The sequence below is a fragment of the Pelodiscus sinensis genome, chromosome 9 (genome assembly GCF_052426305.1).
Source record: "Pelodiscus sinensis isolate ZL-2025 chromosome 9, ASM5242630v1, whole genome shotgun sequence".
In the NCBI taxonomy this organism is placed as follows: Eukaryota; Metazoa; Chordata; order Testudines; family Trionychidae; genus Pelodiscus; species Pelodiscus sinensis.
Window position 1 is genome coordinate 38293404 of NC_143060.1, and position 19753 is coordinate 38313156.

At 42.6% G+C, this 19753-nt stretch overlaps 1 protein-coding gene across 2 annotated transcripts; it reads left to right on the forward strand.

Moving 5' to 3' along the window:
- Positions 1-5699: 5699 nt before the first annotated feature.
- RWDD3 (RWD domain containing 3) lies at positions 5700-19547 on the forward strand. 2 transcript variants are annotated; one of them, XM_075936586.2, is made up of 5 exons: positions 5742-5872; positions 14465-14554; positions 14688-15175; positions 18871-18986; positions 19088-19547. In XM_075936586.2, the coding sequence occupies exons 2-5, from the start codon at positions 14548-14550 to the stop codon at positions 19200-19202; spliced, it is 726 nt and encodes a 241-aa protein (XP_075792701.2). In that variant the 5' UTR covers positions 5742-5872; positions 14465-14547; the 3' UTR covers positions 19203-19547. The 2 variants fall into 2 exon arrangements, with proteins under 2 accessions (XP_075792700.2, XP_075792701.2); XM_075936585.2 differs by lacking the exon at positions 14465-14554 and having other exon boundaries at positions 5700-5872.
- Positions 19548-19753: the final 206 nt, after the last annotated feature.

Sequence of the window (19753 nt, forward strand, 5' to 3'; positions counted from 1 at the left end):
CTTTTAGACTTTTTAGAAATGCCTACAAAGAGTAATGGAACACATGGACCACTTATTCCCTGGTTGTCCACTGTAGCCAGGCCACCCTCCTTCCAGTTTTGCAGAGGCAGCTTGTATGGAAAATTAAGTGGAGAAGTTGGTGGCAAGTATATAAAGTGAAATGTTCCACACTGCTCTTTCCTCTCCAGCTGGGTTCTTGCTGTTCTACTATGGTTATCTCTTCAAGTCAAATAATTCAGGAAAATAGAATTGTCTAAAATGCCCTTTATATATAAACAATAATGAATGATAACGCAGCCCAGGGTGAGTGATCATAGTGTAGGACAAAAACCGCTTTTAAAATAGACCTGGAAATAACAGTCTTGCCAAAGTTGTTGGTGTTTATGTACTGAGGGAAGTAAAGTAGAAAATAGAACAATTGGAATACAATTCATTTTATTACTGGATTCCAGAGCTGTTTTCAGATGGACTGATTCAAAAGAGCTATTTCTCTTGTTGAGAGAGCATCCCTTTGAAGAAGTAAGTGTAGCTAATGTTATTCTATCAAACATCACAATGTTTGAAGATTTTTTTTTGAAAAGAGTTCTTGACTTGCAGTTTAATAATAATAATGAAATATGAAGGTCTAGCTGTACTGTAGAAGTTCATTTCACATTTAAATGTTTAGCAATTTCACTAGTCTGTGAATACAAGAACATTTATTACATTTAGATGGAATTTAGATCTTTGACATGAAGCTGATATTTTCCTACTATGAGAAATATCAGGCTGACATTATATTGTCTCATTTGATGACTTCCAAATGTCAGAGTGCAGTAACTTATTCATAGGGACGTCTTGTGATAGTGTCAATTTAAAAGACATTTACATTGACTTTTTTTATTTAAACACATAAAATGGAATATGCAAAGTGGATTAGGAAAAGGGGGAAAAAACTAGTTGCAAGAAAGTTCTTCATAACAGAATGAGGCAATTTTAAGGCTAATTTCCACAGATGCTTTCCTGACAGCTTTAGGAACTACCTAGCAACTCTTATGACAGCTTCAATCCTGTTATTTTTCACACTATTTCACTCATTTTCAGTTCAGCCACCCAATATTTCTTTATTATTTTAACAGGATTTAAGGAATTAAAAATAGCAGCAGGTTTATTTTGCAATTTTGAAAAAACTGCTTTTAAAATAATAAAAATCTGATAAATAAAATGGGTCCCACTGATGTCAATTTTTGTACAGTGTTTATAACATCCTGCTAGCTGCCACAAATGGAGTGTGAGGACTTTTAAATACAGTCAATATTTAATGCTATCTTATTGTTCACCATACTGCCTTGGTATTGATATAAGCCTGATAAGTTCAGCTACAAGAGAAAACTTGGAGAGGCCTTCTCTAGACTTTGCCAATTAGAGAGGAAGGCTGGACTTGAAAATGAAGGACATGATTGGGATTTAGGAGATGGAGATTCAATTCTAGGCTTTGCCTAGACTTGCAGTGTGATCTTGAATAAGTAATTTTATTTCTCTGTACATCAGTTTGTGGGGGGAAAACATAATTTATCCATCATCATTCTCTGTTTAGATCAGTGTTTCTTAAACTTTTTTTCTAAACACCAAGGATCTTTTTTGTTGAACAAACAAACAAACAAAAAAATCGGGAGGAAAAAGAGTTGGGGGGGAGGGGAGTTATTGAGGGCCTTGGAGTTCCTCATTAAAAAAAATATTCTTTGGTGTTCCTTGATCTTAAAAACATCCTTTAAGGGTGGCCATTTTGAATTCAGTTGTTCACCGTGGCACACCAGTGCGCCGTAGAACACAGTTTAAGAAATACTGGTTTAGATTGAAAGTTCTGGATAGGTACTGACTTTTACTATCTATAGTACAGAATGATGGTTTGGTTCACTAGGTGCCAATGTGATACAACCAGTAATATTTTGAATTAATGGTCTTAGTATTTTGTTGATGCTTTCACTATATTGATTTAAAGGCAACATTTTAAATAAGGAGATAATTCTATGAAAAGAGAAGGTCTCTGCTCAGATAATTCAGCAGCACTAAATTTAGCAGGCCCGTATGCAGAGGGGTGCAAAGAAAGCACTCTCCCATGGTTCTCCAAATAAGCAGGCTCTGGCTGGCCAGGGAAAGGCAGGAGCAGCGTGCCTCCCTTCCCTGTGCTCTGGCCTGCAGCGGAAGGCTGAGGCTGATTTTCCCGCTTACTTGGGGGACCATAGGGGGTGTGTGTGTGCATTCACACCCTTGTGGTCCACATTTACACCCTACCCCACCCCACCCCGAAATTCCTGCGTATGGCCTATATAGTGGGGGCAATTAGAAAAGCATTCAATGACACTAGTTGACTGCTTCACATCGGATGTTAGAGCAGTTTTGGATTCCGGAGGTACTTGCTCTCTGAGGGTATGTCTATACTACACCTTTTTCCGCTTTGTTTTTTCAGAAGTGACTTTTCCGAAAATTTCTGAAAATTGGGCCAAATTTCAGAAAACTCCCCTCTTTCAGAAGATCTCTTCTTCCTTGTAAAATGAGGAAGACAGGGCTTCTGAAAAAGCGCATCTGCTCTTCCGCAAAAAAAAGCGGAAGAGCAAACATGTTCTCTGGATGCGTCAGAGTATTTTCAGGATACCTCTGGAAAAACCCCCGCAGTCTAGACGTACCATGAGGCAAAAGTGCCAGGGGCCCTGCAGTACAGGAGGCCCCTGACTTGTGACTGCCCAAGTTCTGACCCCCTGCTCCCCTCGCACTTATAACCATTTTTGTTAGCGTGGATGGGGCCGAAACCCCCCAACTTACGTTCTCGGCCTGCATTTACGACAGCACATGGCACCTATCGTAAATGTGGGTTCTGTCAGTCCCCGCAATACATGAGGTTCGAAGGGATGCCGGAAAGAATGAGACCACGACTGGGGGTTTGAAAAAATAAAAACTGATTTTATTTTGATGAGGACTCTGGCGCCTAATGACTGTAAACTTAGTCACATGCGCGGTCGCCAGACAATCATCAGAATTAAAAACAAACAAATCATCAAACAATATAAAACAATTCCCTGAGGCTTTTTTAAATCATAATAATTCTCAATAACTGCCCAGGGGTTAGAAACAGTCGAATTCACACTGGTGTTGTTCATAAGTCTAACTATTTACACTATATTACACAAAGAACAGTTAAAGACCTTAACAACCACTATTAAAAGAACTAACACAATAACTCTTGAACTACTATTACTAGACAGGCAACGGGGGCAACTCAAAAATCAATTGGGATAGGAATAATTGTGGGGGAGAGGGGTTATACCGATACTGAAGACAGCAGGAACACGAGTACCAGCCACATGCTCCCAAACTGTCTCCACTCAGGTCGACCAACTCGAAGTACGCTCAAACAGACTCAAGAGCGGGGGGTGCAAGGCAACTGGGTGATCAGGCCAGGCGTTGACACGATGCAATCCCCAGTCAGAGGGGGTTTGCCTGCCTGTTTTATTGCCTATGGACTTATCACCCCATAGGTTGGTTTTTGCCGCAGTGGGTGGAGTGAGCAGGCCTGACCACAAGTCAGCCCATTGGCTGATCTTTCACTGCAGTGGGTGGAGCAAGCAGGGGAAGATCAGTAATTTACATGCCCTTATATGGGAAGCGCTCCGCCTCACAGACAGAGCCCCCTATACCAGCCTTAGATGTATGACAGGCTATGGCTCTCCTGCGACGGGCAGCCAATGTTGATGTTCTGTCTCGGACAGGTTCAAGTTATGACGCCCCCGACTTGCAATGCTTGCCCTGGAACCAATCGCGTCACAAGGTGGGGGCCTCCTGTATTATTCCCCCTACCGGAAATTTAACTATAGGTTGTGAAACTGGATAACACTATAATCCCCTGCTTTGACTATTTTTATTAGTGCTTAGTACCAAGTGATCCATTTCAAGGCCTGTCTTGCTAGCTCTGTTAACTGTCTGACACCGCTTCTGTTAAGGTTGAAAGGAGTTTGTCCAAGGCCAACACCAAGGATGTGGAACAGCTGAAGGAGGAAATCAACTCACCCAACATTAGATACTAATGGTACATTTACACTGGAACACTGTTTCGAAATAACTAGCACTATTCCAAAATAACGTAGTTTGCATCTACATTGCAGGCAGTTATTTTGAAATAGTGTCAAAATACTGTTAAGCTGGAGGCCTTCTTACTCCGATTCTTGTAACCCTCCCTATACAAGGAATTAGGGTTGCTAGGTGTCCAGTTTTTGCCTGTACAGACCAGTATTTGTGGCCCCTCTCCAGTAAAAAACAACAGCAGAAAATATGTCCGGTATTTTCTGTTGTTTGGGTTTTTTTTTATGGAAGGCCGGCAGGGACATTCTTCCTCTGCTGCGTCTGGTGGGGGTCAGGGGAGTGAGGAGCAAGGGGATTTTTAAAGGCTCAGTGACCTTTCTTTTTTTTTTCTTTTTTGCTTAGCAACTTTGGTTCCCCGTTTTTTGCTTTGCTCAATCAATATTTTTCCTGCCATGTTAGGGATTTTTTTTGTGAAAGTATCTGCCAGCTCTACAAGGAGTAAAGAAAGTGGGAGGAAGAGTGCTCTATTTTGAAATAAGTGCTGTATAGATGCTCCTTATTTTGAAATAAGTTACAGAATTGACATAGCTCAATATGGCTACATCTAGACTGCAAGCCTCTTTCGAAAAAGTGAGCCGCTTTTTCAAAAGAGAGCACCCAGGCAGTCTGGATGCTCTGTATCGGGAAAAAGCCCTGTTTGCATTCAAGAACGCCTTTTTTCGAAAGAACACTTTCAAAAAAAGGCATTCTTCCTCGTGAAATGAGGATTTAATTTTGAAAGAACGCGGCTGTAGTCTAGATGCAAGTGAAGTTTTTTTGAAAAAAGGCTACTGTGTCTAGACTGACCAGTTTTTCTGGAAAAACAGCTGCTTTTCCTGAAAAACTTGCCAGCTGTCTACACTAGCTGCTTGAATTTCCACAAAAGCACTGACTTTCTACTGTAAGAAATCAGTGCTTCTTGCTGAAATACTATTCTGCTCCCATTCAGGCAAAAGTCCCTTTTGCGCAAAGCTTTTACGTAAAAGGGCCTGTGTGGCCAGCTCAGATTTGTTTTCCGCAAAAAAAGCCCCGATCGCAAAAATGGCGATCGGGGCTTTTTTGCGGAACAGTGCGTCTAGATTAGCACGGATGCTTTTCTGCAAAAAGTGCTTTTGCAGAAAAGCATCCATGCCAATCTAGATGTTCTTTTCCGAAAATGCTTTTAACGGAAAACTTTTCCGTTAAAAGCATTTCCAGAAAATCATGCCAATCTAGACGCAGCCAGCCTGTGTGTAGCTTATTTCGAGATAAGCCATGCAGTGTAAACGCACCCTGACTCCGGGAGTGGCGCTGCTACAGGCAACTGTTGGGTGCTGCTGGCTGCAGGATTCACGGAGCAGCTCAGCTGCGAGGGGAGCTGGCCAAGGCCTGTGGCTCACGGTGCCCAGAGTGAGGTTAACCCACAGGGCTTGTCCCAAAGAAGGGCCAAGGAGGGGGCAGGGCGGCCAGGGAGCCTGTTGCCTTGGAAGCCCCCCGCGGGCGCTGGGACGAGAGACGCTCACGGCTCCGTCCAGCCGCCACCCTGGGCAGCCCATTGACCAGCAGCCGCAGCTGCAGCAAGAAGGGCGGGGCGCCCCCTGGCGGCCGCGGGCCCTGCTCACGCGCGCACAGGGCGGAGGGAGCCAGGGCGGAAGGGGAAGCGAAGCGGCCTGTGCCCGGCGGCGCAGCGCTCGGTAGCGGCCGGCGCGCGCCATGTCGGCGGAGGCCCTGGAGGAGCTCTCGGCCCTGAGGGCTATTTACTGCCAGCCGGACGAGTGCGCGGTGCTGGCGGCCTCAGGTGACTGTCGCGGTGGCTGTAGCCGCCGCCCGCCCGCGCTTATCTCCGATCGCCTCCCTGCAGAGATGCCCCGTGGCCCAAGGCCGAGCAGCCAGTAGCCCCTGCCCACTAGGCAGCGCTTCCTCGGCTGAGCCCGCCCCCCCGCACACCGGGCGCGTGAGCGCTTGGAGCGGTCTGCGGAGGTTTCCATGAGTTGCCGCGGCGGGTGGTGAGCGGGTCAGTGAAGGTGCATGGTTTACAAAGTCAGCCATACTGGGTCGGACCTGTGGGCCCTCTACCCCAGTATCCTGACGTCTGCCTGTGGCTGGCACCAGGTGCTTCAATGAACTGAAAAAAAAAAAAAAGAACGGAATAGTTGCAAAGTGATCCATCTTCTGGCAAGTAGAGGGTCAGGACACCCAGAGCTTGGGTTGTGTTCTTGGCAGTGTTGGCTAACTGCCATTGTTGGAAAAACTTAAAAAACCAACAAATAGACTAATAGCACATCTGTCCTCTGGTAACTTTTTTATTTCTTTTTAAAAACTCAGTTATGTTTTGCCTTTATCCCTTAGAAATTAATTCCACAGCTTGACTGTGTTGTGTAAAGACATACTTCTGAATGATTTAAACCTGCTGCCTATTAATTTAATTGAATGATCCCTGATTCCTGCTTTGTGACAGCATGAAACACTTCCTTATTTACTTAATCCATACCATTCATGAGTTTATAAACCTCTATCATACCCTCTTTTTGCTGTGTCTTCTAGGCTGAACAATCCCAATCTTTTTAATCACTTCTCAACAGGATGCTGTTCTATATCCCTTAATGATTTTCCCAACATTGTTGGTTTTTTTTATTGGATGTAGTATTCGTTTAATATTGAATGAATTTTCTCTGCAGATCTGTGCTGTCAGGGCAATAGACTGGATGATCTAAGAGGTCTCTAATATCTATGAAAATTAAAAACTTTTTCAATAATGTATGCTCACAGTAAGCACTACCTTTGCATCTTGCCTGCCTCCCAGCATCTGCCTGTGAGCTGAGCTAAGCATTCTTTTCTGCTGCCCACCGCCTCTTGAAGAACTTAAACTCCTCTGTGGTACTTTACTGAAGTTTGCTCTTAGACTACTAAACAGTGGTAATGCACATTAAATATGCTTCCAATTTGCTGGAGAAACTCTTAGCCTCTCTGGTCAGTAGCATTATAAAAATGCTTCACAATCAGAATTTGCATCCTATAGCAAATTCTGACAGCATTATCTATTTTTGCATGCTTTCCCATCACAAAAATTGTGATAGTAAGTAACTCCTTTAATCTCTTACCTTTTATTAGTGGTAGCAAAGATGTCTCTTACCTGTCAGTTTCCCACCATGTATCTTCACAGTTTGCATCTTTGGCACTGGGTAAATCCTAATGGGTATCACTCTCCTGTCACAATTTGCTATCTCCTCCAGTTCCCGGCATTGACACTGCATTCAGCAAATAATACTAGGTGAATGACACAATCGGAAGTTGTTACCTGCCAGTAGAAAAATGTAACTAACCTGATAAGCAGTTATGCTTCCGATAAGTAGAAAGGCTTGGAGGCCACATAGGGTTGTATAATGTTTAGTAGGCAGTAGTTGTCAGTACACACCTGCAGCCTGAATCTCAGTCACTCCTGTCCGGCGCTTGGTGCAGGAATCAAATGTGGCTTTCTGCATGTTTGTGTTCTAGAGATGCAAAATTTTGATTAATTGGCTAATCAAATAGTTGATGCAATTTACATCAACCATTCGATTAGTCGATAAGGGTACCTTTGCCTTTGAAGTGTAGTAACAGCTCTGTGGTTGTTGCTACACTTCAAAGGCAAAAGCGCAGTGAGGAGCACAGGGCCAGCGGGGGTCTCAAGTAGTCCTCCACTCGCCCATGCTCCCTGCGGTATTTCAAAGCTGCAGCACTGCATGGAGCCCTGGGTAAGCGGGGGAGTCCCCAGCTGACCCTAGGCTCCACATGGTGCAACCGTTTTGAAGCACCATTGCTCTTTGCCCCCCCTTGCTGCCTCTTTCTGATAGAGGCAGCAAGTGTGTGTGGGTGGGGAAGCAACTAGTTGACTAGCTTATCAGATAGTTGACTAGTCATTCACATCCTTGTTGTGTTCCTTGTATTCTTGAACTGTATGAGGCCTGTTTAGTGTAATTTATACCATTCTCAGGACTTCTGTCATTTATGCTCTGCTTCCCAGAGCAGCCTATGGGTTCTGGGGAAGCAGAGGATAGTCATGGTGTGAGGCATTCGGGTCAGGCCCCCTAATATGTTGGAGGCTGGGAGCAGAGTGAATGTAGAACCATTACATTAGTTCTGTTAAACCAGCCAAGGTGGCCCCTTCGTATAGGATATTCTTAGGGGGCCATTTTTACCCAAGTGAAGATCCCTTTATGCTGTTGGAGTCATCTAAAGGAGCCTACACTAAAGTTACAATCAGAGTTGCAGGACCCAATTTAAAAAAGACTATAGCTTTATCCCCAGACCATAATCAAGTCTTAGGGTGTATCTACAAGCATACTGGGACTGAAATAACTTAATCATTTTTAATTCATGCCTTTGTTATCTTGGTACAAGTTTCTATAAGAAGAGCTCTATGTAGCTTGAATGCTTATTTCTTCCACCAACAGAAGATGGTCCATTAATACAGGAGTTTTCAAACTCTGGGTCACGGTTTGTGAGGGCAAGCTGCTAGCTCGCCATGAGACACTTTGTTTACCTGTGCCTCTGCAGGTATGGGCAGTCGCAGTTCCCATTGGCCATGATTTGCAACTCCCATTCATTGGGAAAGGCGATCACATGTATTTGCAGAGGTGCAGGTATACAAAGTGTCTCATGGCCAGCTAGCAGCTTGCCTTTAGAAGATATAAAAGATATTACCTCACTCACTCACTGCCTTTGTTTGTTAACTTAAACCAGTAGGGAAGGGGTGGGAAACCTTTTTTGAGTCAAGGGCCACTGAACCATAGAAAAGTCAGTCGAGGGCCACACACAGGTGAGGGAAAAGAACAAAAAAGCCCCTCACTGACATGGCCCCTGACTGAGAAGGAGAAAGACACTCCCTCACACACCAAAGCCTAGGTGGGCCCAGTCTGGTATATTTTGTGTGCGCCAGCCCTGCAGTGGGACAGCATGGGGGGCTGCGGTGCCAGCACCGGCCTCTCAATGCTGGTGCAGGGAGCTTCTAAGCCTTGGGGGCCAGATCCAGTCAAGCTGGGGGCCACATGTGGCCCCTAGGCTGAGGTTCCCCACCCCTTCAGTAAGGTATTAACTTAAGCTAAATTAAAGTAAGGCACTTTATTATGAAATGCATATCCACATGTAGATGCACCAAAACAACAGAAGATGTGATTTAAAATGATTGAATTATTTCAGTGGTTGTTTATACACAATCTTAGACAGCCAAAGCATGGCATTATTCAGGGGCACTTTTAATGATCTGCTTACACTACAAAATAGCATTGTATTGTGACTAGGTCCCTCTAACATGACACACATTATGGTTTTCCTAGACTTGAGTTAAAAGTCATGGTTTTAAGATGTCTTAGCTAAAAAAACATTTTAAACTGAAACAAGTTTAATTTTTATTAAACAAAAACTGGATATTTTAGAAAAATGATTCCAAGCATGATTTTAAGCTGTAGTATCCAGACTATAGTTAACTACCTTAGTGGGGTATTATATTAAAATACAAACTTTCCCATATTTTTCTCTCAAATATATTTCTTGAATTCTATTAAAGGAGTTGTACTTTTTCATATATAGAAAGGGTGGCCTCAGCTGTTCATAGATGATTAAATGTAGAAGGCTCAACCCCCTTTCTAGAACATAGTATGAAATACAATGAGTATAAATGAACATACTATATTTAAATTACCACACTATAATATGACTTTGCATGGTTTTTTACTAAACTGTCTTTATGATCCATTGGTTTCTTATTTGTCTGAATGATGAATAGCATTCTCCACTGGAATCTGAAAAATGCTTTGGGTGTGGACATTACTTTGTAATTGATTTTGCAGAGAATTTCCCACTCTTTTGCATTAGAGATGCAGAATCCCTGGCTACGTCTAGACTGGCAAGTTTTTCCGCAAAATCAGCTGCTTTTGCGGAAAAACTTGCCAGCTGTCTACACTGGCTGCTTGAATTTCCGCAAGAACACTGACTTCCTACTGTCTGAAATCAGTGCTTCTTGCGGAAATACTATGCTGCTCCCATTTGGGCAAAAGTCCTTTTGCACAAAAGCTTTTGCACAAAAGGGCCAGTGTAGACAGCTCAGACTTATTTTGCGCAAAAAAGCCCCAATCGCGAAAATGGCCATCGAGGTTTTTTTGTGGAAAAGCGCATTTAGATTGGCACGGACGCTTTTCTGCAAAAATTGCTTTTGCGGAAAAGCGTCCGTGCCAATCTAGACGCTCTTTTCCGCAAATGCTTTTAACGGAAAACTTTTCCGTTAAAAGCATTTGCGGAAAATCATGCTAGTCTAGACGTAGCTCCTGAGTTTGTGAAAACTGAGGTATTGCAACTACTTTATGTTGTTATTATCTAATTATTGTTATTTGTAATGTTATTTGCTCCTGCTTAATTTTCCCTGATAATACAACTTGTCATTAATAAACTGTGCAGAGAGGCACTTTACTTTAAAGTTGCTGTGTTAAATGATGTGATCTCTGAGAAATATAGGGTTATTCCTGGGTAGATTCACATGGTCAGAAAGGGGCCTTTTAAGGACTCATGGTTTTGGAAGATGAAAGAAGAAGCTCTTGCACATCTCTTTGCAGGCTAAAAACTTCAGCTTTCCAAGGTTTAACAATGATATGCTCAAGATGCAAAAGATGTTTTATTAAAATGGTGTAATGATTAATTTAAATGAGCTAATTACAGTATGTCTCTTACTTGATAAGCCTTTTTGGAAGGATTAGTATTACAGATAGAATTAAATAATTTACTAGTTAATCCACCCTCTTTCTAGTTTGTTTAGCTGTCTTACAATAAAAATATATTTACACATTCAAAGCTTGTACTTTTGCAGGTACTTTCTGAGTCAAAAATGGAACATGTGTTGCAGACAATGTTTTTTGACAGAAGAGGAGAGGATCTCTTTTGCTGAGGTGGACCATAAAAAAAGCCTCAAGTATGCTAGAACTGAATTTACTGATGATAAGCATGCTGAGGGTATGTGCGAAAGGAAAGGAAAGATGTGTTTAAAAGACCAACTGTACTAGGTTCAGTTTTAGTAACACGTTAAATATCATCAGAATGGTAATATGCCACTCTGTTTCAGAGATCATAGTTTTCTATGAAGTAAACTCAGGTGCTTTAGTTTGTGGGAACATAGGGATAGTTTCTGTAGAGTCTGTTTGTAAAGGTGATAGAAATGTAGCCGTGTTAGTCTGGGGTAGCTGAAGCAAAATGCAGGACAATGTAGCACTTTAAAGACTAACAAGATGGTTTATTAGATGATGAGCTTTCATGGGCCAGACCCACTTCCTCAGATCAAATAGTGGAAGAAAATAGTCACAACCATATATACCAAAGGATACAATTAAAAAAAAATGAACACATATGAAAAGGACAAATCACATTTCAGAACAGGAGGGGAATGCGGGGGGGGGGGGGGGAGAAGGAAGGAAGGTAAGTGTCTGTGAATTGATGATATTAGAGGTGGGGAGAGTGGGATGTTTGTGAGCTAATGGTATTAGAGGTGATAATTGGGGAAGCTATCTTGGTAATGGGTAAGATAGTTTGAGTGTTTGTTCATTCCTTCTCGGAGAGTGTTGAATTTTAACATGAATGACAGTTCAGAGGATTCCCTTTCAAGTGCAGATGTAAAAGGTCTTTGTAGCAGAATGCAGGAGGTTAAGTCATTGAGAGAGTGTCCTTTCTGGTTAAAATGGCAAGAAACTGTTTTTTCTTTGTGATCTTGTCTGATATCTGTTTTGTGGGCATTAATCCTTTGGCGAAGTGTCTGAGATGTTTGTCCAATGTACATAGCAGACGGACACTTTCGGCACATGATATAACAATATAATTTATGCTATCATGTTAATATCATGCTAATATAATTTATGCTATAATTTCACATTATAGTATTTAGACCATAAACTCTTCAGGGCAGGGTTTGTCCTGTGTGTATGTGTATATCCAGAGCCTTAGCTAGTGCTATTATAAAACAAATAATATTCCCCCTATTAATAATAATAGTAATAGTAATAATAATAACAGTAATAATAATGGGCAGTTTCAGCAGTGAGGCCCAGGACTGAATGGGAATGATTCTGAACTAGCTCTTACCCTGTGAAGCAGTCTCTGGCTTTGTCTACACGGCAGCTTTTTGTGGCAGAAAATATGCTAATGAGGGACTCATTAGAGAAGCATTGTAGCTGCTTCCGTTTTACAAGATCATTATACCCAGGGCTTGACAAACGACGGCGAAACCTACTCGCCTGCATTGCGCATGTGCATGCTGCCTGTGAACAGGGCAACCGACTGAAATCTACTTGCCATGGGCAAGTAGATTCAGTGATTTGACAAGCCCTCTTGCGCAAATACCTGCTTATACCTCTCCGAGGGGGGGGTGTGTGCAAATCGGAAGCGGCTACACTGCTTCTTTTTGCACAAAAACCCCTTGCGCAAAAGAATCGGCAGAAAATATACTAATGACATTGCGAATCATGCTAATGAGTACCTCATTAGCATATTTTCTGCCGCAAAAAATTGCAGTGTAGACGTAGCCTCTAAGTAAGGGTTGAAGTCCATTGTCAGGGTTGTGGGGAACAACGGCAAGGCCGGTAGGCTGCTGCTTATAGAAGAAGACCCTGGATATGTGTCTACACTAAGCATAGATCTGGAAACTTTAGTCTGTTCTTAAACGGCATCTTTCATGAACACCAAATTTGCTTCTAAATAACTGTAAAGGCTGAGATTTTCAAGAGAGTCCCTTTGAAAGTGAATGAGAACCGGGCTGTTAAATCGGAGTTAGGTGCCTAAATAAATACTAAATTTGGCCTTTAATGCCCACAAGCATTTTTTAAAACCCTGCTAGTAATACTGGTATGTCAAATACACTGGGTGCTTCTAGACTGGCAAGATTTTGCGCAAAAGCAACTGCTTTTGTGCAAAAACTTGCCGACTGTCTACACTGGCTGCTAGAATTTGCGCAAGAGCACTGACTTCCTACTGTCCGAAATCAGTGCTTCTTGCGCAAATACTTTGACGTTCCCTTTCAGGAAAAAGCCCTCTTGCGCAAATGATTTGCGCAGCTCCAGGGGGGAGCAACCACCCGCACCCCCAGCACAGGAGGCCCCAAGGGGCCAAAAAAGAAGGGCCTCATCCTGGTCCTTGGGGGAGCTGGAGGCACTCCTGGACCTGTGGCAGGAGGAGGAGGCCCTGCATGCGCAAAACTGTTTTTAGCTGTCTACACTGGCCCTCTTGCGCAAAAACATTTCCGGAAAAGGGCTTTTGCCCGAACGGGAACGTCAAAGCATTTGTGCAAGAAGCACTGATTTCGGACAGTAGAACGTCAGTGCTTTTGCGCAAAATCAAGCGGCCATTGTGGACAGCTGGCAAGTTTTTGTGCAAAAGCAAATGCTTTTGTGGAAAAACTTGCCAGTCTAGACGCAGCCATTAAGATATAGAAACACACAGGACATCCAAACAACCTTAACTAATCCCTCTTGTGTCATCCACCAACAGTCATATGATTATATGAAGGTATTTTAGAGTTTGTCAGTCCAGAGGAAATTACATTGATTTTTAAAGATCTGTTCAATATTGTTTTCTTATGGTGTCACTACAGAACAGAATTAAGGCTGTTTGGGTGCCTAACTGTCCAACTCCACTGGAGTTATAGTTTTGCATAGGTATAGCTGCATAGAATTTGGCCTTCAGAAGTTTTATTACCCACAATGAACGGTGGATATAAATGGTTAACCTGTGAGCTTCACCCTTAATGGGAGGCTAACCGGTTCCAGTTACTGTAATTGGTAGGGGCTGGAGCAGCTCATTGCCCACACCGGGCAGAGGGCTGCTTCAGCCACGTGGGGCCTAGCACAGGCAGCCCCTATCTGTGGCAAGGGCACCCCTCCTTCCTTCACCCTATAGTTTTGCTTAAGTATAGCTGCATAAAATTTGTCCTTCAGAACCTTTGGATGGGTGTAAATGGCTAATGGGTGAGGCTCACCGGTTCTGCTCCCTGCCAGCCCCAGGCAGAGGGCTGCTTCAACCGTAGGGGCCCACCGCAGGCAGGGGCTTCTACAGCTGACTGGAGCACCCTGTCCTTGGCGAACCGCCATCCCCTCACTGCATGTTACAAACTGGCTCCCCGGGAGCAGGACCAGCAGGGTCTCCTGGCCTTGTTCCTGGGAAGGGTTCTATTGCAGAACTAACAGTGGAGTTTTATACTGCAGAGCCTGCAGTGTTAGTAATTGCTAGTATTTTTAGCAGTTACATGGTTACATTCTAAACTACTTTTTACATCCCTAATTGTTACTCCTTAGGTACAAATTTTTTACTTGTGAGAAAATCCTTTATGTTATTGATATGTCAAGGCTTAAAAGGAGCAAAAAATTGTCTCTCTGTTTAGAATATGTTAGTAACTTTCCTTCTACTATGGAATGCAAACACTTCATTTGAGAGTCCATGTGAGCTGGAGACATAGTTTAAGACATGAATGGTAAGAAACATCATAAATTTTCTGTGAAGAATATCAGTTGCTTGAATTTCTAAAGTGAGAAATCTATTAACTTGTGTGCTACTGAAGTTTATAAATTATATGCAGTTTATTATTATTTTTGGATGCTTTCCAGAGACAGATGGAATCACATTACGAATTCAAATCAGCGTGAAAGGACTTTTGGATTCAGATATACTGTTAAAGCTGTCATTTCACTTGCCGGTCAGTTATCCCTCAAGCCTGCCGAATATCTCCATTCATTCAGAACAGCTTACAAGGGTGCAGTGTAAAGATGTGAAAGAAAGATTACTTGAGCAAGCCAAGAGACATCTTTCTGAACCCATGTTACATAAGCTAGTCCTCTGGATACAACAGAATCTTAAGCACATCATTGGGAAATCAGAAACTTCAAATGGCAGTGAAACAAGTACTTTGTCAAGATGCATAAGTACAGAGGATGGTCTATGGATTGTCCTTTTGCATTTAGATCACATGAGAGCTAAAGCTAAATATGTCAAAACTGTGGAAAAATGGACTTCAGATCTAAGGCTGACTGGAAGACTGATGTTTATGGGCAAGGTGATACTGATTCTTCTGCAAGGAGAAAGATCCAGCATTAAGGTGAAAAAACGTTGACTGTTGATGACTCCTTTTGATTTACTGTGAGAGCTATGTATCTGAATAGAATACCCTGTGTTTGTTTTTCTACCATTACCAATTTTGGAAGCAGGTTGATTGATGAGTAGGGCTGTACATAGGCCCAGAGCAGTCTTTATTCCTGTAAGCCCTCTCGCTCAAATATTCTTTCAGTAACCGTCTTTACATCATCTTTCTTCATCACTAATCTGAAAAATCTTGGATTATAAATTCTGTGTTTTTTAAAAAATGAAGTAAAAAAGCATTTAGTCAGGCCAATAGTTTGTAGTGGTAGGGGCAGAAATGGTGGATATTTTAAAATGACTGGAAAATTACAAAATATATATTGTGTTTTGATCAAATCTTAGAGTTATTTTCTCCCATTGATATGGGTGAGGGAGGAATCTATTATATATTTGAGAGACTTTGTCTGTCTGTGTATCTGTGTGTTTTGTCTGTTTCTTCAAGAACTCCTCCTAAATGGTATTATCTAGGGCCACAACATTTCATATACAGCTTCCTCTTATCATAACTTAAAGCAAAGTAATCATTTGATTTTGCCAGGACAATGGGATGTGCCTGGAATGGGATTTCTTCTCATAAAACCATAAAGAAAAGAGACTTGTGTAGTCCTTTGTCCCCAGGGCAACCTGCATTCCCATGCCCCACATGAGAGCAATGATTTAAATGAAGCATGTATATTTTCATTTTATTTTACAAAATACAATAATTGAGTTATCTTCTAGTATGATATAAAATGACTATATGAGATCATGATATCTGTGAAATGTAAACAACCCCTTAAAATATAGACTTACACTCAACAGAATGGAGCTATTATTTCTTTGATTGATTGCCTTTATGTGTAGTTCCTCCAGGTTGTGCATACACTGTAGACTGGGGATGTTTCTGTAGCAGTGACCAGGTGGTCTGTGCATACACCACAGCTCTTGTGCTTTTCACTAACAGAATAAAAGGGGTTGCCAGACCACCACCATTTTAGTTCCTTCTTGCTAAATGGATGGAGCTTCAGTGTCTATAGTGACTACTTTAGCTTTTTCTTGTAAATAGTTCAAAATACTTTAAATGTTTTAATTTAGTTAATTAAAAGAGAGTTCTATGGATTGGTTCCCTTGTGAATCCCCCTCTGGGTTGAGGAGCTGTTTTTTGTATCTGCCCTGATCTTACAGTTGTGGGGAGTAGGCTAAGTGTTAAAGGTGTTACAAACCATTCTAAGTCACAGACTATCACAACAGATTTCTGTACTGCCTGGAGAAAATGAACATCCCTTCTAGGTACAGTATTTACAGCTTATTCCTGAGTGGAGCTAAGTAGTCCAGGAAAAGTTGGTGCAGCAAGTTCTTCATGGAGCAATCCATGAAGGTAGGAGCAACCTCTTAGTAGGGAGACCCCCTATATGACTGCTTGAAGAAGGTAGATGTGACTCTTCTTCTATAGTTCTAGGTGGTTGAAAGATTTCTGCTTCCCCACCTCCAGATCTCTTCCCTTCCCAACCTCATCCTATTCCCCCATCCTCGTTCAGGGACCCCTCTCACAAGATGATTCTTCTGCATGAGGGAAAATGGCTCTTTGAACTAGTACCTCCATGAAAATGGGGTAAGGGATTCTACTTAAAGTACTATCTTATATATAAGAAGAGAGAGGATGAAGGGCCCCATTCCAAAGGGCCTTAGCCTTCCTTATTTTCTGGAAGGACAGAACAAAGATATACATAATGGAACCTACTGCTTCCAGTAAGGCCTGTCACCATCGCTGCATCCCACTTCATTTGGAGGTGCACCTCTGGAGAGTGAGGTTGCCTGAAGAACCTGATCCCCTTAGAGGTCTTTGCATCACTTCAGTGTATTGACTACCTTTTTTGTATCTGCAGGTAGTCAATCCAAATACTGTTGGATAACATGACAGCAGGCTATTCTATCAACAAGCACACTCTTCACAGCTGTGCACTGCACAGAGGTCGTTCACCTTTGGGACTGGTGAATTCTCTTGCAGATTACTCTAATTGCTGTCTACCTCCTAGCAATCCATAACACCTGGCAAATTCTCTGAGAAGAGATTTCTCTGCTGTACATAAGTGGGAGCTGCATGACATCACTCTGTGGTTGGTGTTCCAGGTGTGGCTCCTCCATCCATAGACCTGTTTGTCTCCCATCTGAACCACAAGTACAAAGAGTTGTTCTAGGGATGTTGTAGCCTGGAGTCTATGGGTGACATTTTATACAAGGTTGGGAGTCGTATAGCACACATTCCCCTGATTCCCCTCTTACCTGGAGTGTTGACCAGACCAGACAAAACACAAGTGCAAGCTTGAGTTTGACAAGTCTGGTATCTGATGCTTCTGCAACTATCAGTCTAACCTCTCTACCTTCCTTGATACATAAACTAATAACCCAGGACAATAGATGCACTTGCCATCTCAACCCAGTCATGCTTCAGCTGAAGGCATAGCATTTGGAAGCTGTTGGAGTTAGAGAGCAGCTGTATTTGAAATCCTGGCTATCCTCAATAGCTTTGCAAAAGCCACGGGGAAAGCCGGCAGCGGGACAGCCCAGACGCCCCGCGGCTGTCCCGCTGCCGGCGTCCTCAGAGGCTTTGCTCCCCGTCTCCCTGGTCTGCTGGTCTCCAGCAGACCAGGGAGACGGGGGGCAAAGCCACGGAGGACTCAGGCAGCGGGACCGCGGTGCGTCTCGGTCCGCCGCCCGCGTCTTCCTGGTCTGCTCGGATGGAGGGGGTGCAGCTAGTACGCCCCCCCCCCCCCCCCCAGCAGACTAGGCTTTTCTCCGGACGCCTGTGGCAGAGCAGCTGGGGTGCTGCCGGTTGGTCCCGCAGCGCCGCTCTGGGCGCTACTGGACCAACCCAGCAGCACCCCAGCTGCTCTGGTCCTGATTCAGCCGCTGCTGGTCAGTTTCAGCAGCAGCTGAATCAGGACGCCTGGGGCAGAGCAGCTGGGGTGCTGCTGGGTTGGTCCAGTAGCGCCGAGGAGCGGTGCTACTGGAGCAACCCAGCAGCACCCCAGCTGCTCTGCCCCAGGCGTCCTGATTTAGCCGCTGCTGAAACTGACCAGCGCTGACTTCAGGAAGCCCGAGGCAGAGTTGCTCTGCCCCGGGCTTCCTGGAATCAGCTGCTGATCAGTTTCAGCAGCTGCTGACTTGGGGACGCTTGGGGTTCTTAAGTTGATTCTGTATGTAAGTCAGAACTGGCGGTCAGTTTCAGCAGCGGCTGAATCTGGACGCCAGTTCCGACTTACATACAGATTCAACTTAAGAACAAACCTACAGTCCCTATCTTGTACGTAACCCGGGGACTGCCTGTGCTCAGAATACCATGAGCTTATAATAAATACTTTTGGGGTCTAAGCTTCTTGGATCCACATTTATAGAACTCCTAGTAACTTGGGGGGTCCAGTATTTGACCTTGATATGCTAGAACAGTGTTTTCCTTTATAAAGCTAGATTCTGCCAGAGCACTTAGAATGTGCTTAATTTTAAGCACTGTGAGTAATCTTGTCAAGTTCCATCAGGCACTATAACTGGGGTGAGCACTTTCCAAGTTTGTTTAGAATGTTCTGAAACAGACTCTTTGCATTTAGAATAGATCTTTAACTAAACTGCCGAGATGTTATAGTTGACATTTCATACTCTGATTTTTTTGTCATTTAGGAATACTTGATTCTTCAGAAAACCTGTAAGGTAGATGTGGACTCAAGCGGAAAGAAATGCAGAGAGAAAATGATTAGTGTACTGAGTGAAACAAAAGTACAGGCAGAGCACAAAAGGTATAATTTAGTATTATTGCCGACAGAAAAGCAACTGAATTGATAATTACATTGTGACAAATCTAGGCATATTAATGTGGTTTTTTTTTTGTACAATGTAGGTTTCAGGGATTTGAAGTCAAAGAATATTCAACTTTGGATGAGCTACAAAAGGAATTTGAAGCTGCAGGACTAACTGAGCTTTTCTCTGAATTTGTGCCTGCTTTGTTAAAATAAATTTCTGATAAAACATTGAAATCTTTGAGTATAACAGCAGTTGACTGTAAAAAGCAAGACGATAAAATGAAATATTCGTTGGAGAATATCTTTAAAGCTGCTCTGCAGCAATATGCTAGAAAACATCTATTTGCAAGAAACAAGTCAATTAACATGTTACGCAGAGATAATGTTTTTGACTGTGCATTGACTCTTGACAAGGAATTGCTGAGTTTAATGCTAATTAGAACTGTCAGGTCAAATATGAAAGATGGTGGGGGAAAAAAATCACTGTTCCTTTTCTCTGAGATTCAATTAGAATTGTATCATCTCCTGTTATCCTGTAATTAAAGTATATTTTCAAGATATTTGGTTTCATTCTTATGTTTTCATATATATATATGCTTATGAAGTTGGTTCTTTAACTTGTACAGCTAGAAAGAGCTATTACACTTGTTATTAAATAACTTTTAAAAATCAGCAATAAAGTGACTATGCATTATAATTAAGAAATATGCTTTAAAATACAAGCTTAGTATAATTAAAGATAAATACATTTTTGAACACCTTAT

What these genes read in the sequence shown, in the direction of transcription:
- RWDD3 (XM_075936585.2), top strand. Translation starts at nt 5,788, where the DNA reads ATGTCGGCGGAGGCCCTGGAGGAGCTCTCGGCCCTGAGGGCTATTTAC. An exon ending in CGCGGTGCTGGCGGCCTCAG is followed by an intron (nt 5,873 to 14,687) that starts GTGACTGTCGCG and finishes GATGCTTTCCAG; the next exon opens with AGACAGATGGAATCACATTA. An exon ending in GTACAGGCAGAGCACAAAAG is followed by an intron (nt 18,987 to 19,087) that starts GTATAATTTAGT and finishes TGTACAATGTAG; the next exon opens with GTTTCAGGGATTTGAAGTCA.